The sequence below is a fragment of the Schistocerca piceifrons genome, chromosome X, assembly GCF_021461385.2.
Source record: "Schistocerca piceifrons isolate TAMUIC-IGC-003096 chromosome X, iqSchPice1.1, whole genome shotgun sequence".
Lineage (NCBI taxonomy): Eukaryota > Metazoa > Arthropoda > Insecta > Orthoptera > Acrididae > Schistocerca > Schistocerca piceifrons.
The window spans coordinates 863,855,564-863,877,221 of NC_060149.1; the positions used below are offsets into that span (position 1 = coordinate 863,855,564).

General features: G+C 45.7%; 1 protein-coding gene across 1 annotated transcript in view; it reads right to left on the bottom strand.

Moving 5' to 3' along the window:
* The window catches only part of LOC124721813 (argininosuccinate synthase), a 161,849-nt gene that overhangs the window by 87,601 nt on the left and 52,590 nt on the right, over positions 1-21,658 (bottom strand). Inside the window, exon 3 of the mRNA XM_047246933.1 lies at positions 5,356-5,424. Within this exon, the coding sequence (XP_047102889.1) occupies positions 5,356-5,424 (69 nt within the window). The remainder of the gene's footprint in view (positions 1-5,355; positions 5,425-21,658) is intronic.

Below are 21,658 nucleotides of genomic sequence, written 5' to 3' on the forward strand. Positions count from 1 at the left end.
GTGTATTGATGACACGAAGGGTGTAACTCAATTTGCCAGAAACTTTAACGGAGGTCAATGGACGAAAAGACTTTGACCTCATGAAATCTTTGCAAGAGATCTTCCAGCTTCTCCGGATGGTCTGTTTCTGGCAAGATTATCGTGTTGATCTGCCTCGAATCAAGCACCAGACGTATCGATCCATCTTTCTTTTCAACTTCTTGCAATGGGTTATTGTATGTGGACACACCGGTTTCAATGATCCCTTCTTGCAGCATCCTCCGTACTTCTGTTCGGACTCTCTCTCTGTATGCGATGGGAATGAGATAAGGTGGGACGAAGAACTTTTGATGTTCTTTGACACGGAACGCATATTGGAAATTATTGATCGCTCCTGTCTTAGGTCGGAACACTTCCATGTTGTTCAGTAGCACGATTTGTAGTTCTGCCCTCTCCTCTTCCGTAATACTGTCAATACCACAAACGCTCTCTTGTATCGCATGACGGACGTCGTCCTCGGTATAGTCTCCGTCATAGCGGAAATCCCTACCATCTCTCGGCACTTTTTTCTCCTTCACTAAATGCCAGTCATCTGAACCTGTGCAGATCTTAAGGCACCTCTCCGGGACTTGCTCTCTTATTGCCCGATCAATGAAACGAAGAATGATGCTTTTATCCTTATTTAATGTCGCTGTACCACGTCCTAGATCCAGTATTGCATTATACTCGCGTAGAAAATCGGTACCGATAATCAACTCAGTTGTCAGTTTCGGTAGGATCAGGAAGTTTCCCACCAGCAGCTCTAGCCTTGTCTGCATGTTTACTTCAGTTACGTTTTCCACTGTTACTCCTTTTACCAAAAAATGTTCAAATGCGTGTCAAACTTATGGAACTTAACTGCTAAGGTCATCAGTCCCTAACCTAACACACTACTTAACTTAAATTATCCTAAGGACAAACACACACACCCATGCCCGAGGGAGGACTCGAACCTCCGCCGGAACCAGTCGCACAGACCATGACTGCAGCGCCTGAGACGGCTCGGTTAATCCCGCACGGCTGCTCCTTTTGTCCTTAGTTCCCTTACCTATAGTTCCGCATAGTCTTGCACTCCCATAACACATTCCTATACCTGCACTGGAAACCTACTGATGTCATGGAGATGCTCAGCCAAGTCCAGTGGCAGGAACTACAAGAGAGATGTTTTGTTCATAACGATGTAGTTTACTGTTGAAGTTTCGAGAACGTATATTCCTAGAAGAGTTAACCAACCCTATGTACACACATTTGACAATTCATGCTACCTTCTTTGTATATACTGAATATCTCCTGTGAGTCCTATCTGCTACAGTCCCACACATTTGCGCAATATTCTAGGATGGGTCACACAAGCGTTTCGTAAGCAGTCTCCTTTATTGACTGATTACACTTTCCTAACATTCTCCCGACGAATGATAGTCTTTTACCTGCTGTAACCATGATAAAACCCATGTGATCATTCCATTTCTCGTTCCTACGGATTATTAAGCCCTTGTTACAGGATGAACGAAAGTATTCAAGAAAGATTATGGTCCACTGAAGCGCTCCAACTTCCTGGGCCCGAACTAAAACTCGTACAAGATCTTGTAGAAGTGATAACCGTAAACACAACGTACCGCTACTGGCATAACAGTGCCACACATTCACACGACAGACGGCCGCCAATCACGCAACTGGTTGCTAAAAAAATGGCTCTGAGCACTATGGGACTTAACATCTGTGGTCATCAGTCCCCTAGAACTTAGAACTACTTAAACCTAACTAACCGAAGGACATCACACACATCCATGCCCGAGGCAGGATTCTAACCTGCGACCGTAGCGGCCGCGCGGCTTCGGACTGAGCGCCTAGAACCGCTAGGCCACCGCGGCCGGCCAACTGGTTGCCAATCGATTAAAAACTCGTTCATCGTGTAAAAGGGGCATTCCATTCAGATATTTCTGTGTGTTGATTGATTTCAGTTGTGACTCATTTATATTGTAGTCATAGGATACTATGTTTTTTCATTTCGTTGAATATTTATATTTCTGTTCGTTTGAAACAAGTTATCAATTTTTACACCATTTTGAAATCCCATCAAGATCTGACTGAAAATATGTGTGGGTTTTCTTTTCCATCTTCACTAAAGAAAACTGTGTTATCTGCCAAAAGTATGGTGTAACCATTAACATTCCCCATCAGAGACAACATGAACAGTAGGGGTCATAATACACTTCTCTGGGGCACTTCCCTGCATCTGTCAATAATTCACCAACCAAGATAATATGCTGCGCCCTCCCTACAGAAAAGTCGTCAATCGAATCACAAATTTCATTTGATATCTCATACGATCGTACAGCCATAAGTAATACTTAATTTCCCCTGCAATGGTGCAGCATTTCAATTACAAGGTGCGTCACATCGGAATGTGATTTTGCACAAAGAAGAATGAGAGAGAGAGAGAGAGAGAGAGAGAGAGAGAGAGAGACAAGATGGGGGAGAGCAGTTATCAGCACCGTCCAAAGCTATTCGTGGCAAGGGGTCCGCAGAACGACGTACCCGGGAGAGACCACCTGCACCCCCTCCGCTTGCTCCCCCTCCACCCCAAAAATGTTCGTAAGCTGATTTTCCATCCTGTTTAGCCAAAAGACCGAGCCATCCAAAAGACCGAGCCATCAGTTCAGCATCAGTAAGAAAACTAGAATATGCAATGCATAGATGTTCACGAGGGGGGAGGTAACAGGGGGCGAGCAAGAACAGGCGCTTGTCTCCCCCCCCCCCCCCCAACCGCGCATTGGGAGTACAAAGGCATTATACATTTACTAAATAGATAACCATAAGTTTTCTGGGACATAATAAAATTTTAATGTCATCTATAAAATGTAGTTATTATGGTACAATATGACTCGAAGCTGAAGAATTCATTTAAATTTTAGAGTTTTGCGCCCTCATTCGTCCCCCTCCCTACCTGGAACAATTTCTGCTGACACCCATGATGTAATGGATATTGAGGAATAGTAAGTGCATTTGCACGTATCTGTCATGAAATATCATAAGTATTTCGTCATTCACCTCTAAGATAACATTAACAGCCACCTCATACCCTTTGCTCGTATCCTAGTTACATTTTCGCGTCAGTAGGAAGACTACATCTCGTTGGCTGCCATCGCTTAATAGGATGGATGGACAAACGGTTCAAAGCCGGGTCGACTTCCGACACGAAACGCCCTATAAATCCTTGCGTGGGTTTAAACATGACTAGCACCAAACAGAACTTTGGACTAGTAGAGTTTATAAAATACAAATCAAACCACTATTGACAATGAGAAAGAGAAGCAGACTTGCTGGATATTTTAAACATTATTGTAGTACGTGATTGTGGACTGTGCCATTGGTGACTGAGTTAGCCAAACACGGAACACAAGTCAACTCTGTTTCACTTAAACCGTGTCTGTTATTATGATCATTTTGACTCCTTGAGCATTTATGTATGTATGTATTAAACTGGGGATCTAGAAACGACAGAGAGGTTTCGTCCCGCTGGAGCCCTCAGTGGTTCACAACCCCACTACAGGCCACAGCAGTCCACCCACCCCACCGCCGCCCCTCGCCGAACCCAGGGTTACTGTGCGGTTCGGCCCCCAGTGCCGCCCCCCCCCCCCCCCCCCGGAAACGTCTCATGCCAGACGAGTGTAACCCAAAATTTTTACGTAGTAGAGTAATTATGGTGTATGCGTACGTGGAAACTGTGTTTGCGCAGCAATCGTCGACACAGTGTAACTTAGGCGGATAAGGGGAACCAGCCCGCATTCGCCGAGGTAGATGGAAAACCGCCTTAAAAGTCATCCACAGGTTGGCCGACACACCGGACCTCGACACTAATCCGCCGGGCGGATTCGTGCCGGGGACCGGCACGCCTTCCCGCTACGGAAGCAGCTCGTTAGACCTCGTTGCTAGCCGGGCAGGCCCTTGGGCATTCTTTGGCTTCAAAAGAATCATCTGCTGCATCACAGATATTTCGGAAATGTTTGTACGTATTTTGCTGGATTGAGCTCCATGCAGTATTGTTATATTTACCAGATTTGTATCAATTAAAGTTAATCGTCGCATAAATAGTTCCAGTATATATCTGGGGTCATAATGATGTTGGAACACGCGTACGGTTGGCTCCTCAATATTCTAAGCGCGTCGCTGAGCGTTATTACTGTATTGTCGTTACGTCTTATCTTGACAAGTCTGTTCCAAATGAATATATGTCTAGCCTTATCCAATGAAACAGATCAGTGAAGCCTTTTCTCATCGATACGAAGTCACTTTTTCAGTGAACACATCATCATCTGCAATGAATTTCCTAGAGCGTCTACAGACACCCTATTATCCACAAAATGGCTCTGAGCACTATGGGACTCAACTGCTGAGGTCATTAGTCACTTAGAACTAGTTAAACCTAACTAACCTAAGGACATCACAAACATCCATGCCCGAGGCAGGATTCGAACCTGTGACCGTAGCGGTCTTGCGGTTCCAGACTGCAGCGCCTTGAACCGCACGGCCACTTCGGCCGGCTATTATCCACAAGTGACACCTTTGATTCTACACGCGTATTAATATTGATTCTGTGTTTGATAGTAAATACGTGTACTCAGACGTAACCCTCATCCAGTTTCTTCTGCGTTCATCACAAGCATAACCAACTCTTAATTATTCCATAGTTTTGGGCAGTGATGTGCAACATTTTTACCATCTAACAGTTTTGCAAAGCAAATCTGTAAGCTTTAGCAATGAATGTACAAATATAACATATAAGAAAGTCGTAAAATGCAGACAGCTTAGTTGAACGACGCATTATCATGTGGAGCATAAATGATTAGTAGTATACGGGTAGGTTAAACAAATAAACAAATATAAGCTAATGCACAGTTAATTACTAGTTCAGTGTCTCAAAGCGCCACATTGCTCAAGAAAGTTGCAAGATTATCTATCACTCAGATCGCTATATTGGAGTTGTATAAGTGTCAATGAACGCATTTCTGGTGCGCTGTTATTTGCTTTTTCTTGGACATGAAACGTCTGTAAATCTTTTATTATTTACCTGAATGCATGTTGTTGTAACAGCTACAAGGACGTCTTTTACTTTGTAATACCCTTCAATATAGCGGGAGTATTATGTTGGCTACTGTGTTGAACTTAATTCTGAGCATAATGTACTTCACATCATAGATATAAAACTAAAATACTCTCCATCTGATAAATACAGAGGAACGTTTCTAGATTTCTCTGCCGATTAAGATGTATTTAATAAGTGAATGCATCACAACATAGTTAACACCAAAACAGATGTAGGAAGAAATCACCTACCTTCTTTGCTCCAATATTCGTGGCCTTCTTTCTGACAGCATCAAAATCGTCCTCCTGCCCGATATTAGCCTGTCAAAGAAGAGCGAAAATATTTATTTAAAGTCAGTAATATTTAAATTGCATAAACGGAAGGAAACTCAAAGAGAAACCAGTAGAATATTTAAAAAGAAAAGTAATGATTTTAATATTATTAGCTGTTCAAAAATGGTTCAAATGGCTCTGAGCACTATGAGACTTAACATCTGAGGTCATCAGTCACCTAGAACTTAGAACTACTTAAACCTAACTAACCTAAGGACAGCACACACATCCATGCCCGAGTCAGGCTTCGAACCTGCGACCGTAGCCGTCGCGCGGTTCCAGACTGAAGCGCCTAGAACCGCTCGGCAACACCGGCCGGCTGTTAGCTGTACCGAGCGAAGTGGTGCAGTAGCGAAGACCCGATTCCTTTTCGGGGAAGATCGTACTTTGACAAAGTGATCATTGCTTTCCTCGTCCTCCTCCAGCTGAGCTAGTGCGCCGGCTCTCGTAGATCTCGATGTCGACAGAAAACGGTTTTCTTTCTTCCTTTCAAAGACGGGAAGAGGAGGGGTTATTACATGATAATGTACTCGTCCCACAAGTTGCTGCTCTACGAGCTATGTCAACTAATGAGAAACACACGAAACTGCTATCGAAAATACACTGCCTCGCAAAAAAAGTGAAGCAGCCAGAAAGGGACGAGAGAAACTTCACTTTACAAAGAAGTTGGAAGTATTAGCCCACAAATCAGTAAGACGTTGCACCCACTCTGGCCAGGATCCACGGCCTGATTCGGATGAGAATTGTAAAATCGCCGTATCCTCTGCTGACGGAATCTGGCCCAGAGCTATTGTAACTGGTCCTCGATAGCCACTGCGACGGAGTGACTTCCGAACTGGCCCCACACGTGTTCTGCCGGCCGCTGGCGGCCGAGCGGTTCTAGGCGATTCAGTCTGGAACCGCGCGGCCGCTACGGTCGCAGGTTCGAATCCTGCCTCGGGCATGGATGTGTGTGATGTCCTTAGGTTAGGTGGGTTTAAGTAGTTCTAAGTTCTAGGGGACTGATGACCTCAGATGTTAAGTCCCATAGTGCTCAGAGCCATTTGAACCATTTGACCCACACGTGTTCTATTGGGAACAGATCTGGGGATCTTACTGGTCACAGGAATACCTTACCCTCACGTAGCGGGTTCGTAGAGACTCGTGCCACGTGTGCATGAGCAGTGACCTGGCACCAGGATAATGTCGCATGAGAGGTAACACGTGAGGCCGTGGGATGTAACGTTGTGCCGTCAGAGTTTCCTCATTCACTACCAGCCGTCTCCTAATGTCATGCCCGATGGCTACCTACACTATGACGCCAGGAGCACCGCAGTGCCTCTCCAAAACATTGGAAAAATTGGAAATCTGTGGTAAGTTCCTATGGGACCAAACTGCTGACGTCATCCGTCCCTAGGCTTACACACTACTTAATCTGACTTAAACTAACTTACGCTAAGGGCAACACACACACACACACACACGCACACACACACACACACACACACACACACACACACACACACACACACACACACACACACACCTATGCCCGAGGGAGGACTCGAACCTCAGATGGGGGGAGCCGCGCTAACCGTGGCAACACGTCTGAGACCACGCGGCTACCCCGCGCGGCAAAACATTGGAAGAAAGGGTCCTCTTCCCAGGTCTCTGCCATAATCGCCGACGACGGCCATCCGACGTAGTGCAGAGTATTGATACGACGTTGAACAAAGTGCGATGTCGTTCGTCAGCAGTCCACGATTGTCTGTCACGGCACCACTCCAAACGTAGCAGTTTGCGTTACAGTGTCAACGGCAGCCGACGCGTTGTACGGTAACTCCCGCTAGTCTCCGACCCACGTTGCGGGATGACACAGAATGTTGCAGAGGGTTCATTACTTGCTCCCGACTTGCAGGCGCAGATGTGAAGGGGTTTCGATGTGCTTGGTGTACAATACGGCGGTCCTCCCTTGTGGTGGTGAGACGTGGTCAACTGGAACCTTGACGATGAGTATGCCTGCCCTCAAATTCCCGTGCAGTCTAACATCGGGCTGCTGCCACACCCTAATGCTCCACAAGTCAAGCATTGCACGATTCGACCAGCCGACCAAATTTAGACCCACAACGAGGCCCCTTTCGAGGTCTCTCACATTCAGATAACGCTGTCTCACAGCTCCTCGTCCTTCACGGCGATCTCTCAACATCTGACGCTGATCGCGCCACTTATACAGCACACCGTGCGAGGCGTGGTAACAACACTAAAGGCGAACAAAACAAATACATCCCCGTGGCCGTTCTACCTGTCACACAGAATTACAACTCTCAATCATTTACATACCACCGATGGTGTGTATGTGCACGAAGTTACACTGTCATCCGACCTTATATTCTGGGTGTTGCACTTTTTTTTTCAGGATGTGTATTTATTGATATGGAACACAGACACGTCACAAATTCGGTTTCAAGTTCGACAGAGGTGACGCCACGTCAAAAGGCCGGATTCAGTTTCAAAAAGTTCTAGAAGTACACTATAGCCATTAAATTTGCTACACCAAGAAGAAATGCAGATGTTAAACGAGTATTAATTGTCAAATATATTATACTAGAACTGACATGTGATTACATTTTCACGCAATTTGGGTGCATAGATCCTGAGAAATCAGTACCCAGAACAACCACCTCTGGCCGTAATAACTGCCTTGATACGCCTGGGCATTGAGTCAAACAGAGCTTGGATGGCGTGTACAGGTACAGCTACCCATGCAACTTCAACACGATACTACAGTTCATCAAGAGTGGTGACTGGCTTATTGTGACGAGCCAGTTACTGGGCCACCATTGACCAGACGTTTTCAATTGGTGAGAGATCTGGAGAATGTGCTGGCCAGGGCAGCAGTCGAACGTTTTCTGTATCCAGAAAGGCCCGTACAGGACCTGCAACATGCGGTCGTGCATTATCCTACTGAAATGTATGGTTTCACAGGGATCGAATGAAGGGTAGAGCCACTGGTCGTAACACATCTGAAATGTAACGTCCACTGTTCAAAGTACCGTCAATGCGAACAAGAGGTGACCGAGACGTGTAACCAATGGCACCCCACACCATCACGCCGGGTGATACACCAGTATGGCGATGACGAATACACGCTTCCAATGTGCGTTTACCGCGATGTCGCGGTAGATTTTATTAGTTTCCAGATTGATAAACAACTACTCCGTTACAAGGGAAGGCCTCAGACATGGCCAACCAGCCGCACGGTTAAGGGCGCCTTGTCACGGTTCCCGCAGTCCCCCCGTCGGAGGTTCGAGTCCTCCCTCAAGCATGGGTGTGTGTTGTGCTTATCGTAAGTTTGTTTACGTTAGATTAAGTAGTGTGTAAGCTTAGGAACCGATGATCTCAGCAGTTTCGTCCCATTCGACCTTACCACAAATTTCCAAATTTTCCATGGCCAACCGATTCGCCTATATTTTGGAGGACGCTTGTGTACAACCGAAAAAGAACGACCCTTAAGATATTTTGGCTCAACACCTCTCCGGTTCCGAGAAAATCACCTCTAAAGTACATGACCACCAACGACTCAAAATTGACGGAATAGATAGATAATTGAAAATTAAGCATTTTTCGTCATCGTATATGACGTCCGCAGACGCATATTTTTCTAGAAATCGAGGAAAGAAACTGTCACTACTGCTGCTTAGGTATCCACAAGCTAAACGCTGTTGAACGAAAGCGCTGCTGATGTAGCTAGCGAGGCATCTCGCTGTGGAGCAGAGAACCTGTGTTCGATTCTCCAATGCATTATACACTTTTTTATTTTTATTTTTTTTTCGGTATCGAGATTTGTAGGAACAGGACGATTAACAAGATAATCGGTAAGGAATAATAAGAAAGTGGCAAACAATTTTCTGAAACGATCTGGATTGCTGGAGAATTATAACCTCCTTGTGTGAAAACAGTTCCGAGTAAAATTGCTGTGAATTCATGAGGTAGGACCACAGACAGCTGACTGCGCGATGCTTGTTTACAGCGAGGAGCGGTACAGAACTTCATTTGGAGATTCCAAAATTGCAGTGTTTTTCTGGAAACCTCGTGCCAATTGCACAACAGCGCAGATGTAACAACAATACACAGCATAATTCGTGATCAACTCTCAGCACTGATTTATCAGCGATGTTATTGTATGTGCTGTAAGAATTAAAATTAATTCCCGAAGAAGGAATATTTTTGAATAAAAACCAACTTCTTTTTCTGCCAAATCTTCGGAAGGAAAGTTCTAGTTGCGTGAAGAAGCATTCGTTAAATGTTCTTGATGCAGCGAGTATATTTGCTTCGAATGTTTATATAGAAGTACCATCTATGTAGTTGATGGAAGGAAAATGAGGATACGTAACAGAGTGGGTGAAAGACCCACTGTAAGGTGAGCAGGATTAAAATTTTAATTTTTTACTAATCCAAGTCGTTTGAGACATTTATTTGCCTACCTTGTTATTATTTCTTGTTGATTACCTTATTAACGCTATTCCTACCAACTTCGTTAAGGAAAAAAACACAAGTGAAAGAAACTGCATAATGCATTAGGGGATCGAACACAGGTTGTCTACTCCCAAGCGAGATGTCTCGGTCGCTACACCAGCGACGCTTTCCTTGAACAGTGTTTTCCTTATGGGTACATAAATGGCAGTCGTAACAGTTTCTTTCCTAGATATCTAGGAAAATACGGGGTTACGAACCCTACACATGATGATAAAAATGCTCAGTTTTCAATTATCTATTAATTCCGTAAATTCTGCATCGATTACGTGTCATGAACTTTAGGGGTGGTTTTCTGTAAAACGAGGAGGAACAGCGGGAGAGAGAGGTTGTTGAGCCAAAATCTTTTACAGTCTTTCACTTCAACTTGTACACATGCGACCTTCTGAATATGAGCCGAATCGGTTGGTCGTGTCTGAGGACTTCTCATTGTTTGTGTAACTCATGAAGATATTGTGGACTGATGACCATAGATGTTAAGTCCCACAGTGCTCAGAGCCATTTGAAGACATTGTGAACTTTCGCCATTAACACGGAGTCTCACGGTGATACGACACCTAAAAATATTCAGCTATCCTAATTTTACACCGAGGTGACAAAAGTCATGTGACACCTCTTAATATCGAGTCGGACATCCTTTTATCCGGCGTAGCGGAGCAACTCGACGTGGCATCGACTCAACAAGTCGTTGGAATATTAAGCCCTTCTGCCTCTATTCATGTCAATGTTTTTGTAACTGTTGCCGGTGCAAGATTTTGTGCAAGAAACTGACATCTTGATTATGTTCCATAAATATTCGACGGGATTCATGTCGGGCGATCTGGGTGGCCAAATCATTCCCTCGATTTGTCCAGAATGTTCTTCAAAGGAAACGCGAACAATTGTGTCCCTATGACATGGCGCATTTTCATCCATAAAAATTCCTTCGTAGTTTGGGAACATGAAGTCCATGAATGGCTGCAAATGGTCTCCAAGTAGCAGAACCTAACAATTTCCAGTCAACGATCGGTTCAGTTGCACCAGAGGACTCAGTCTATTCCGTGTAAGCACAGCCCACCCACACCGTTATGGAGCCACCACCAGCTTGGACAGTGTCTTGTTGGCAACTTGAGTCCACGGCTTCGTAGGATCTGCGTCACGCTCTGATCCTAGGACTCATTTGATTCGGCCACGGTTTTCCAGTCCTCTAGGGTCCAACCGAGATGGTCACAAGCTCAGGAGAAGCGCTGCAGGCGATGTCGCGCTGTTAGCAAAGGCACTCACGTCGATCATCTGCCACTGTAGCCCATTAACGTTAAATTTCGCCATACTGTCCTAACCGACTCGTTCATCGTACATCATACATTGATTATTACGTTATTTCACGCAAAGTTGCTTGTCTGACAACTCTATGCAAACGCCGCTGCTCTCGGTCGTTTAGTGAAGACCATCAATGACAGCATTGTCCGTGGTGGGAGGTAATACCTGAAATTTGGTTTTCTCGGCTCACTCTTGACACTGTGGAACTTGGAATATTGAATTCCCTAAGGATTCCCCAGACGGATTGCCCCATGCATCTAGCTCCAACTACACTCATGCTTATAAATTAAGGATAACTGCAGAATGTGGTGCCACACTACGTGGCACTACATAAAACTGGTGCTAATAGCATAGTCACATAGGGAACACACACGACACACATCTGTAAGTCCACGGTATTGGTGATAAGTTGAGAAAACCGCTCCGAAGCACATGTGCTACAAAACGCCACTGTTTCCTGCGAATGTACGCCGACATGAATATGGGATATGATCACCATGCACACGTACACAGGCCGCACAATGGGTTGGCATACTCTGGATCAGGTGGTCGAGCAACTGCTGGGGTATAGCCTCCTATTCTTGCACCAGTGCCTGTCGGAGCTCCTGAAGTGTCCTAGGGGTTTGAAGACATGCAACGATTCGTCGACCGAGAGCATCCCAGACGTGCTCGATGGGGTTTAGGTCTGGAGAATAGGCAGGCCACTCCATTCACCTGATATCTTCTGTTTCAAGGTACTCCTCCGCGATGGCAGCTCGGTGGGGTGGTGAGTTATCATCCATCAGGAGGAAGGTGGGACCCACTGCACCCCTGAAAAGGCGGACATACTGGTGCAAAGTGACGTCCCGATGCACCTGACCTGTTACAGTTCCTCTGTCAAAGACATGCAGGGATGTACGTGCACCAATCATAATCCCACCCCACACCATCAAACCACGACCTCCATACAGGTCCCTTTCAAGGACATTAAGGGGTTGGTATCCGGTTCCTGGTTCATGCCAGATGAAAACCCGGCAAGAATCAGTGTTCAGACTATACCTGGACTCATCTCTGAACATAACCTGGGACCACTGTTCCAATGACCATATAGTGTGTTCTTGATACCAGGCTATATGGGCTCTCCTGTGACCAGGGGTCAGTGGAATGCACCTTGCAGGTCTCCGGGCGAATAAACCATGTCTGTTCAGTCGTCTGTAGACTGCGTGTCTGGAGATAACTGTACCATAGGCTGCGGTAAGGTCCCGAGCAAGGCTACCTGGAGTACTCCGTGTCCGTCTGCGGGCACTGATGGTGAGATATCCGTCTTCTTGTGATGTTGAACACTGTGGACGTCCCATACTGTAGCGCCTGGACACGTTTCCTGTCTTCTGGAATCGCTGCCGTAATCGTGAGATCACACTTTGTGGCACACGGAGGGCCCGTGCTACGACCTGCTGTGTTTGACCAGCCTCCAGTCGCCCTAGTATTCTACCCCTCGTAACGTCATTAATGTGGGTTATTTGAACCATTTTCAACACACAGTCAACACTAGCAGGTCTGAAAACGTCTGTACCTTTCTCACTGCACCGTACTCTGACATGCACCAACACACCTCTGGGTATGTGGACTGTTGCCAGCGCCACCGTGTGACGACCGCAGGCCAAATGCACCTCACGGTCATATCCCGAGGTGATCTAAACCCGCAAACCGCCCATCAGAGCGTTCTTTCACCATGTATCAGCATTATCCTTAATTTATGAGCATGAATGTATTATTCTGTTAACTCCCGTGGTGCGGCCATAATGACGTCGGAAACCTTTTTACATGAATCATCTGTGTGCAATGACTAGCTCCGTCAATGCACTGACCTTTTATGCGTTATCTACCGCCATGTGTTCATTTGCCTATTGTTGCCCCACGACTTTTGTCACCTCAGTGTATATTTGCGTTGTATCTTGGCTTTATCGTTTTAGGGGAAACCGTGAAACAACTCATTCTGGGTAACCAGACGGGGTTTGAATCACCATTCCTCCAAATGCAAGTCCGGAGTCTTACCACTGCGCCACCAACCAGGACTTTCGCACTGACTGAGCGACCTGTAACGAAGCGCACAGTTCGTCTTTTAATTCACTCTCTCGCTGTTTTTCGTTAATTCAGTTTCGTAAGAATAATAGACCAACGGACATATGTACTATAAACTGAGGTAGTGGATTTGATACAGAACAAAGACAAGTTGGGGTCGGGAGCTGGCTCAGGCGTTGTACAACTCTCGCGAAAGTGCAAGCGCCCAACGTCAGCACTAGTGTTTCGGTGGTTAAACAATGTAGGCGGGAGGCGTAAGCTGAGCAGCCTGTGCATGGGAGGTGGGCTGTTTGTTACACAGATATTGATGGGAAACCTATAATTCGCAAGTTGAAACATAGTGGTGATTGAAGCACAGTGATACATGAGCAAAAATAATTCTCAAGTAATAGCTATACTACCACAAATTGCTAAGCGATCAATTCAGTTTTGAGGGTACATCCTTTTCTCAGATTTTTTTGCTAAGGGTAAGTTATTTTTAAAACGTTACATCAGTTAATACCTCACTATGAAGTGCGTGAATGCATATTCATTTCTCTTGAGAGGGCGTCGTCCTCCTGTCGGGCATATTTTAGCAACTTACGTTGTTACAGTTATTACACTGACTGGCCAAAACATTATGACTGCCTGTTTAATAGCTTGTTTGGCCATCTTTGTAAAGCAGTACATCACCGTTTCTGCGTATCATCGATTCTACAGTTCGTTGGTAGATTTGTGGACCTATATGGCACCAGGTGTGTTTACGCAAGTCATGTCATTCACGTAAATAACTTTCCGCTGATTTATGTACGCGTGAACGGCGCCCGATAGCGACCCATATGCGAACCATTAGGCGAATATGGTAGCCAAAACATTAACGTCAGTTCGCTAACATGCTCCTCCAACCACGGTAACATGATTGTGACTTCGAGACACGGACAATTATGCTGCTGAAAGATGACATCGTCATCACGGAAGACGTCAAGCATGAAGGGAAGCAGGTGGTCCGCAGCTCACCTGGTGTCTTCGATTACTACCACAGGTCCCATTCAAGAGCAGGAGAATGTCTGTCGTAGCATAATACTACTCCCACCAGGCTGCGTCCGTGGCGCGAGGCACGTTTCGAGCAACCGTCCGCCAGGATGACGACGTTTGTGGAGAAGACCGTCGACCACGCGATTCATCCGACAAGCCGAGACATTTCTAGTGAGACGCGGTCCAACCTCGATGACCACGAGCCCACTACAATTGTAACGGCCAACGTGTGTAGATGCAGGGGTCGTCTGCTGCATAGCCCCTTTTTCGACAATTAGCACTGAACGGTGTGTTCGTGCGTTCACCAGCATTGTGCTCTTTCGCCAGAGATGCCTCAGATCGCCATTATCCTACTTTACAGAGCAGACAAGCCTCGAAACCCCACATTCTGCGAAGAGTCGTGAACGTTAACCACTTAGCGCTTACTAGTCATTTCACTGCCCCGCTACCACTTTCCGTAGATGCTCATGACAGTAGCACGTGAACATTCGATCAGCTTCGCCGTTTCCGAAATACTCGTTCACACAGGTTTTCCCAAATAATAATCTAATCTCTGGCAAAGTCGCTTCTCTCATTTTCAGCGCGTGTCTTCGCTAGGGTAATCACACGTCCATCTGCTCGGCTTACTTCGCTTGCTGCATCATGCGCCCGCAACGCCACCAGGATGCATCCAGCCTTGCGGTGGGCAGTGGTCATTCTGTTTCGCGTTATCAGTCCAACTGAGAATGGCACAACAGCCGAAAGGCGATCGTATATACCGGGTGATCAAAAAGTCAGTATAAATTTGAAAACTTAATAAACCACGGAATAATGTAGATAGAGATGTAAAAATTGACACACATGCTTGGAATGACATGGGGTTTTATTAGAACAAAAAGAAAAAAAATATTGCTAGACGCGTGAAAGATCTCTTGCGCGCGTCATTTGGTGATGATCGTGTGCTCAGCCGTCACTTTCGTCATGCTTGGCCTCCCAGGTCCCCAGACCTCAGCCCGTGCGATTATTGGCTTTGGGGTTACCTGAAGTCGCAAGTGTATCGTGATCGACCGACATCTCTAGAGATGCTGAAAGACAACATCCGACGCCAATGCCTCACCATAACTCCGGACATCCTTTACAGTACTGTTCACAACATTATTCCTCGACTACAGCTATTGTTGAGGAATGATGGTGGACGTATTGAGCTTTTCCTGTAAAGAACATCATCTTTGCTTTGTCTTATTTTGTTACGCTAATTATTGCTATTCTGATTGGATGAAGCGCCATCTGTCGGATATTTTTTGAACTTTTGTATTTTTTTGGTTCTAATAAAACCCCTTGTCATTCCAAGCATGTGTGTCAATTTGTACCTCTCTATATACATTATTCCGTGATTTATTCAGTTTTCAAATTTATACTGACTTTTTGATCACCCGGTAAATACATTTACTAACAGTCTGGGCGTGAAATGCTGTTATTTGTAGAACGCAAGTAAACAGAAAATAATAAATAAATGTTGCTTTTTATTTCCAGTTGCCGGTCACAGAACTTTAACTGGCAATTAATTTCGATCCGTAAAGACCACCTATAGATCTGGGCACAGAAAAAGTGCTGACACGTCTAAGTCACATATCTCAGTATGATACAATACAAATATCAAACTATTCGAAGCATGGCAATCGTACGAAATAACTGAATGAATTTTTAATGCTAGCTTCGAAATAAATATATCGGAAGTCTACAGTTCATTATTTAATAAAGCAGAAATTATTTTACTAGACTGAGCTAGACAACAGATATGATACTTCAGAAGTTAACAGCTGTGTCCGAAGATAGGTGTGAGTGAAGAGGAGATTCAAATCGCCGTCAGGCCATCCAGATTAATTTTTTTTTTCAGGCACCTGTCAACCGCATCAATTTACTTGAAAAAATGCATGATACACACTGTGTTGTTTTACAATACATTTATTCACTACCAGTTTCGATCATGGACCATATTCACAATGGAAAAATATCTATTGTGACAACTTCACATGGCATACATTCTATTTAACCAAGGTGGTATACGCCATTGCTTGTGTTGTATTGTATCATATTGAACTGGGGACCTAGAAACGACGGAGAGGCTTCGTCCCCGCCATAGCCCTCAGTGGTACACAACCCCACAACAAGCTACAGCAGTCCACTCACCCCACCGCCGCCCCACACCGAACCCAGGGTTATTGTGCGGTTCGGCCCCCAGTGGACCCCCGCCTCCGGGAACATCGCACACCAGACGAGTGTAACCCCAGTGTTTGCGTGGTAGAGTAATTATGGTGTGCGCGTTCGTGGAAACAATGTTTGCACAGCAATCGCCGACATAGTGTAACTGAGGCGGAATACGGGGAACAGCCTGCATTCGCCGAGGCAGATGGAAAACGGCCTTAAAAACCGTCCACAGACAGGCCGACACACCGGACCTCGACACTAATTCGCCAGGTGGATTCGTGCCGGGGACCGACACGCCTTCCCGCCCAGAAATCGCCATTGCTTACTTGAAAAAGTAAGAAAGTTGACACTTAACGCCGTAATATAGGCTTAACCAAGCAGAAAACTACGTTGGAAACATGAAAAACAACGTTGAAAACATGTAAGGGCAGTAAGTGCGCAGCACCATTTTTCAGACCCAACAATACCCAGCTTGAGCCTACAGCATCCAGATTTAGGTTTCCCGAAGTTTCCATGAATCGAGTAAAGCGAATACTAGAGTAGTTTCTTTGATAAGCACACGACCCACGCCTTTCCACACCCTCGCTTAATCCGAACTGGTGCTCAATCTCCAACGACCTCTTTCCGGCGGGATGTTTATTCCCAATCGTCTTTTTTCTTCCTTGAAAATTTTATTGATTCTTTATCAGCTACACTGTACAAGTCATTTAGGTCTAATTTCGTTTCAACTTTTTGAAATCCGGAAACCTAACATATGGGGGATAAGCGGGAAGGAAGGATGTCTTGGGCTCAACGTCCCGTGGTTGACGGTGTAATTCGAGACAAAAAATGAAATCTACATATGGCATTTTTGGCCGGGAGGCCCCTTCTGAGGTGTTTGGCTCTCTGGTGCAAGTTGTTTTATTTGACACCACTTCGGCGATTTGCGCGTCAACGATGATGAGGAAAAAACACACACTCAGTCCCGGGCAGAGAAAATCCCCACCCCGGCCTGCAATCGAACCCAGAGCCCCGTTACCAAGTGTCAGTAACGCTAACCACAACACGAATAGCTGCGACCATTCGAGACAGATTACAAACCCGAATGTGGCACGAAATTGGCTTAGTGCTTTCCAAAGGCACCATTGCTTCGTGTTAAGGAAATCACAGAAAACCTAAATCTGGATGATTGGACAGGGATTTGAATCTCACTCTTTCCGAATGCATTTCTAATATGCTAACGACCACACTACCTCTCTCAATCTTACAGAGTGAAATAATGCCGTAGTAAAGACGGCGCCTTTGTTTCTTTAAATATGAACATTGAATTACACCAGCGTTCTGTTCCTTATCGTCAACCGATTTCTTTGTAGTGCATCCTGTTTAGATGCAAGTTTTTCTGGCAGTATCCTTTGAAATCGAGAAATATAAGTATACTGAGCACGAAATAAGTATTCCCGTCACGTACTGCCTGGTATCATTGGAATCTGACATGGGATAATCGCGATTAGAGAACCGCATAGAACGAAGTGGCACAGTGTTAAATCACTGGTGCCATACTCGGTAAAAGCAAGGTTTAAATGCTGGCGCAGCTCTCCAAATTTAGATTTTCCACAGTTTTGTAAATCACATCGATCGACTGCCACGATGCTCCCCCTCAAGGTAGCTACTATCAATTCCTTCTCCAACAAATAGGGCAGTTGAGCCTGTGGTTAAGAGCACGGCGACTCAGTTTCCCGTCTAGCTATCCGGATTTAGATTTTCCAGGACTTCCATCAATCGATTAAAATGAAAGCCGGAACAGTTCCTTTCTAAAAGGCAAAGCTGATTTTCTTCCCCACCTCTCTCGTAGCTCAGCTTGTGCTCCGTTTATGACTACCTCGTCATCGACGGGATGCTAAATCCCATATATCACTCCTTTTTCTAGCCGAGATTGATCTCCGCCTGTCAACGCCTCGATACTGACGTTAAGCTCTATATTTCCTTCCTTATTCCGAATAGCTGCCAAAACATAAAAGATTTAAATTTTGCTTTTTTTCTGTAAATCAGTCCAGATGGATGATGCGAGGCTTCTTTTAGTCGACGCAACGATCAGCTGCCTCTGGTGTGTGTGCTCTGCCTCGAATGACCTCTCTGTTTATGGAACTATGGGTCCCAGTTATCTGTATTTATTCTTTGATGAACCGTTGCGACTGGAATCATTGTATTAACGCTGGACATGCACTGGCTGGGACAAGCCGCCGATCTTCATTATCAACTGTGCCTCCGTTCTAGGGACAGTAAACACGAGATCTCTGAGCGTGCAAGGACTTGAGGTGTGACCTGTTTTCCTACGCTAAATACGCCTCGTCGAGTACACAGTACCTTACATTGCAACAATGGGTGACAACTGCCTCTCCTCAAAGCGCTTCCTTGCCAAGTGTTGCCTGACAACCTAGGTAGCAAGAGCTTGCTGTCTCCTACGTGAGATCAACGGACGTTGCTTAGCACTGGGAGCCACTCGACAAGCATAGGCAGAAGTGTACCACCTACAATATGCATGGCCTATCTTTTGTGGCGGCGTTCGTAGCGACAAACAATTCGCTGTAGAAACGGCTTACGAAGTCACCGCCACACTTTTAATAGCGGGCCGACCGGTCCGCTGGAACAGTGAACAGAAAGATGAAAACCCAAACACTGATTAAATAAAAGTCGGTAGTTATCTTTATTAACGAAGATACAGAAACAGTAGTGAACTCCGTGTCTACAGAAATCTGTCTAGTTCGAGTCGGAGCGGCTAGGTCAGCGTCGGCTGACGACAAACAACAACTCTGCTGCGATGAACACACAACTGACTAGCAAGTACACAATTCGGTGGCGAGTATACAACTGAGCGGCGAATACAGAACTGTCCTAGCGCTCGCGACTCCAGCGCTTAAGAAGCCAGAAGCCAGCGGTGGCGCGCGCAGACTTGCGGCGATTTCCTGTCTCGCTGGCGCTGCTTATGCGGACGGCGTCCGGACTTTGATGCTGCCAACCTTTTGGCAGCGGGCTCGGGTGGCATTACTGGCTAGGATATAACACTATCGAAGCTTATCCTCCAGTGGCTAACTTTGGCAACTGTTAAGCTATACACCCATGAGCCAAAAGCATTATGACCACTGCCCATCACGAGGTTGAATGCCTTCTGGTGGTGTTGCGGGCATGTGACGCAGTATAATCGGAAGAGAGACAAATGGGCAGTCATTGTAGCGAGGCTACGGGCCGCAAATGAGGAAAGCCACTGATGTAAGCGGTTTCGACAAAGGACACATTGTTGTGAGGCGGCAGCTGAAAACGAGAATCTCTGAAGGTGCGAAGCTGGTCGGCTGTTTGCGTAGTACTGTTGTGAGCACCTATGGAAAGCGGTTGAAGTATAGTGGAAGAACACGTAGGCCGCATGGTACTGGACGTCCACTTCTCGTGACAAAACATAGAGGTCGGAGGAAACCCCACTGTGTTATCCAGGATTGGCAGCAATCTGTGGCATATCTGACGACAGAGTACAATGTTGGTGAAGGCACAAGTGTTTCGGAGCTCACCGTTCAAAGACCATTGTTGAACATGGAGCTCCACGTCAGACGACTCCTACGTGTTCCTGTGTTAATCCAACGACATCATCAGTTACGACTGCAGTGGGCACAGCATCACTGAGTTTTCACTGAGGGTCAATAGAAACGTGTGGCCTGTCGAATGAATCGCATTTCTAGTTACACCAGGTCAATGACTGGGTCCTTACACGCGCTCAGCCAGGCGAATGGGTGCTTGAAACGGGCACCGTGCCACAGATGCGGGCTAGTGGGGGCAGAATAATGCTATGGGGTACATTGAGTTGGGCATCTAGGGGGCCTATGGTAGTAATCGAAGACACCATGACAGCACTGAACTACGTGAACATTACTGCGGACCACCTGCATCCCATCATGGTTGAAGTCTTCTCTGATGGCGATGACATCTATCAGCAGGATAGCTCTCCGCGGCAAAAGGCCACAATCGTGCTGCAATGGTCTGAGGAGAATGATAGTGAACTCACATTGATGTCTTAGCCAGCTAATGCCCCTAATAGGGTGCCAGTTGCGTACCCACAAACGACCGTCCCCTAATTTGCGGTAATTTAGTGACCTGTGAGTAGACATGCTTCTGGACACCTATCAAGGACTTGCAGCCTCTATGCCAAGCAGAATCGGCACTGTACTGTGTTTCAAAAGTGGACCAACACGCTATTAAACATGTGGCCATAATCGTTTTGGCTCATCAGTCTAAATCTGAAGAGTACTCGACTGACGAATAAACTAAAGCGAATGCTGTTGTACTCAGAGTGTTCCCGTCGGCTCTCTTCGAAATTACATTTAGTTCGTGGAATAAATTATTGCTGCTCTTCATTGTCGTAGCTGTTTTCTGAAGATGGATCAGCTTCGTCGAGAGGGCAACGCTTGAAACCTTCAAAGACTACTGTAACACAATATTCTCGAACGATAACTCACAAACCCGAGAGCGTCCTGGCACTTGTGGACGAGACAGGGTCTGAAATCGAGGGCAGCAAAGCAAAACCAAAAACAATGAATTCTGCTTTCTGACGTTCCTTCACAAATAAAAACCCAGTGGTATTGCCACAATCTAACTCTCGCACCACCATAGGCGTCCACAACGGGAGGGGCAAGAGGGAACCTCTTGGCCCACATCCCACCGTCACCACCCATGTAATCTGACGAACATAGTTTTCGTTCATACACAGGGTGTAAATTTTAAGCTGACAAACCAGAATAACTCGAAAAATAAGCTTCACACGAGAATATGTGTAGAATCCAAAGTTGATTATTTTCGAGGGGGACATCTGCTGGTGCTAAAATTAGCCCGCCACCCCAGCCCCGTGGGGGTGGGGCGAGAGGCAACTTTAAACTTTCAAATGGGAACACCCATTTTTTATTGCAGAATCAGATTCTACATAAAAAACTACGTATATCTTGTCTTAAACATTTGTTTTCATTCTTGTTATTTGGCGCTGTAATTCAAGAAAATCCATGTTCTCATTTTTGCGTGAAAAATGGTTACGGATAAATAAAAAATACTTATTTACTTCGTAAATTTTGATTCGATAAAACTAAAACTCTCCCTCTCTCCCCGTAGGGTGGGGTTTGAGAGAGAGGAATTA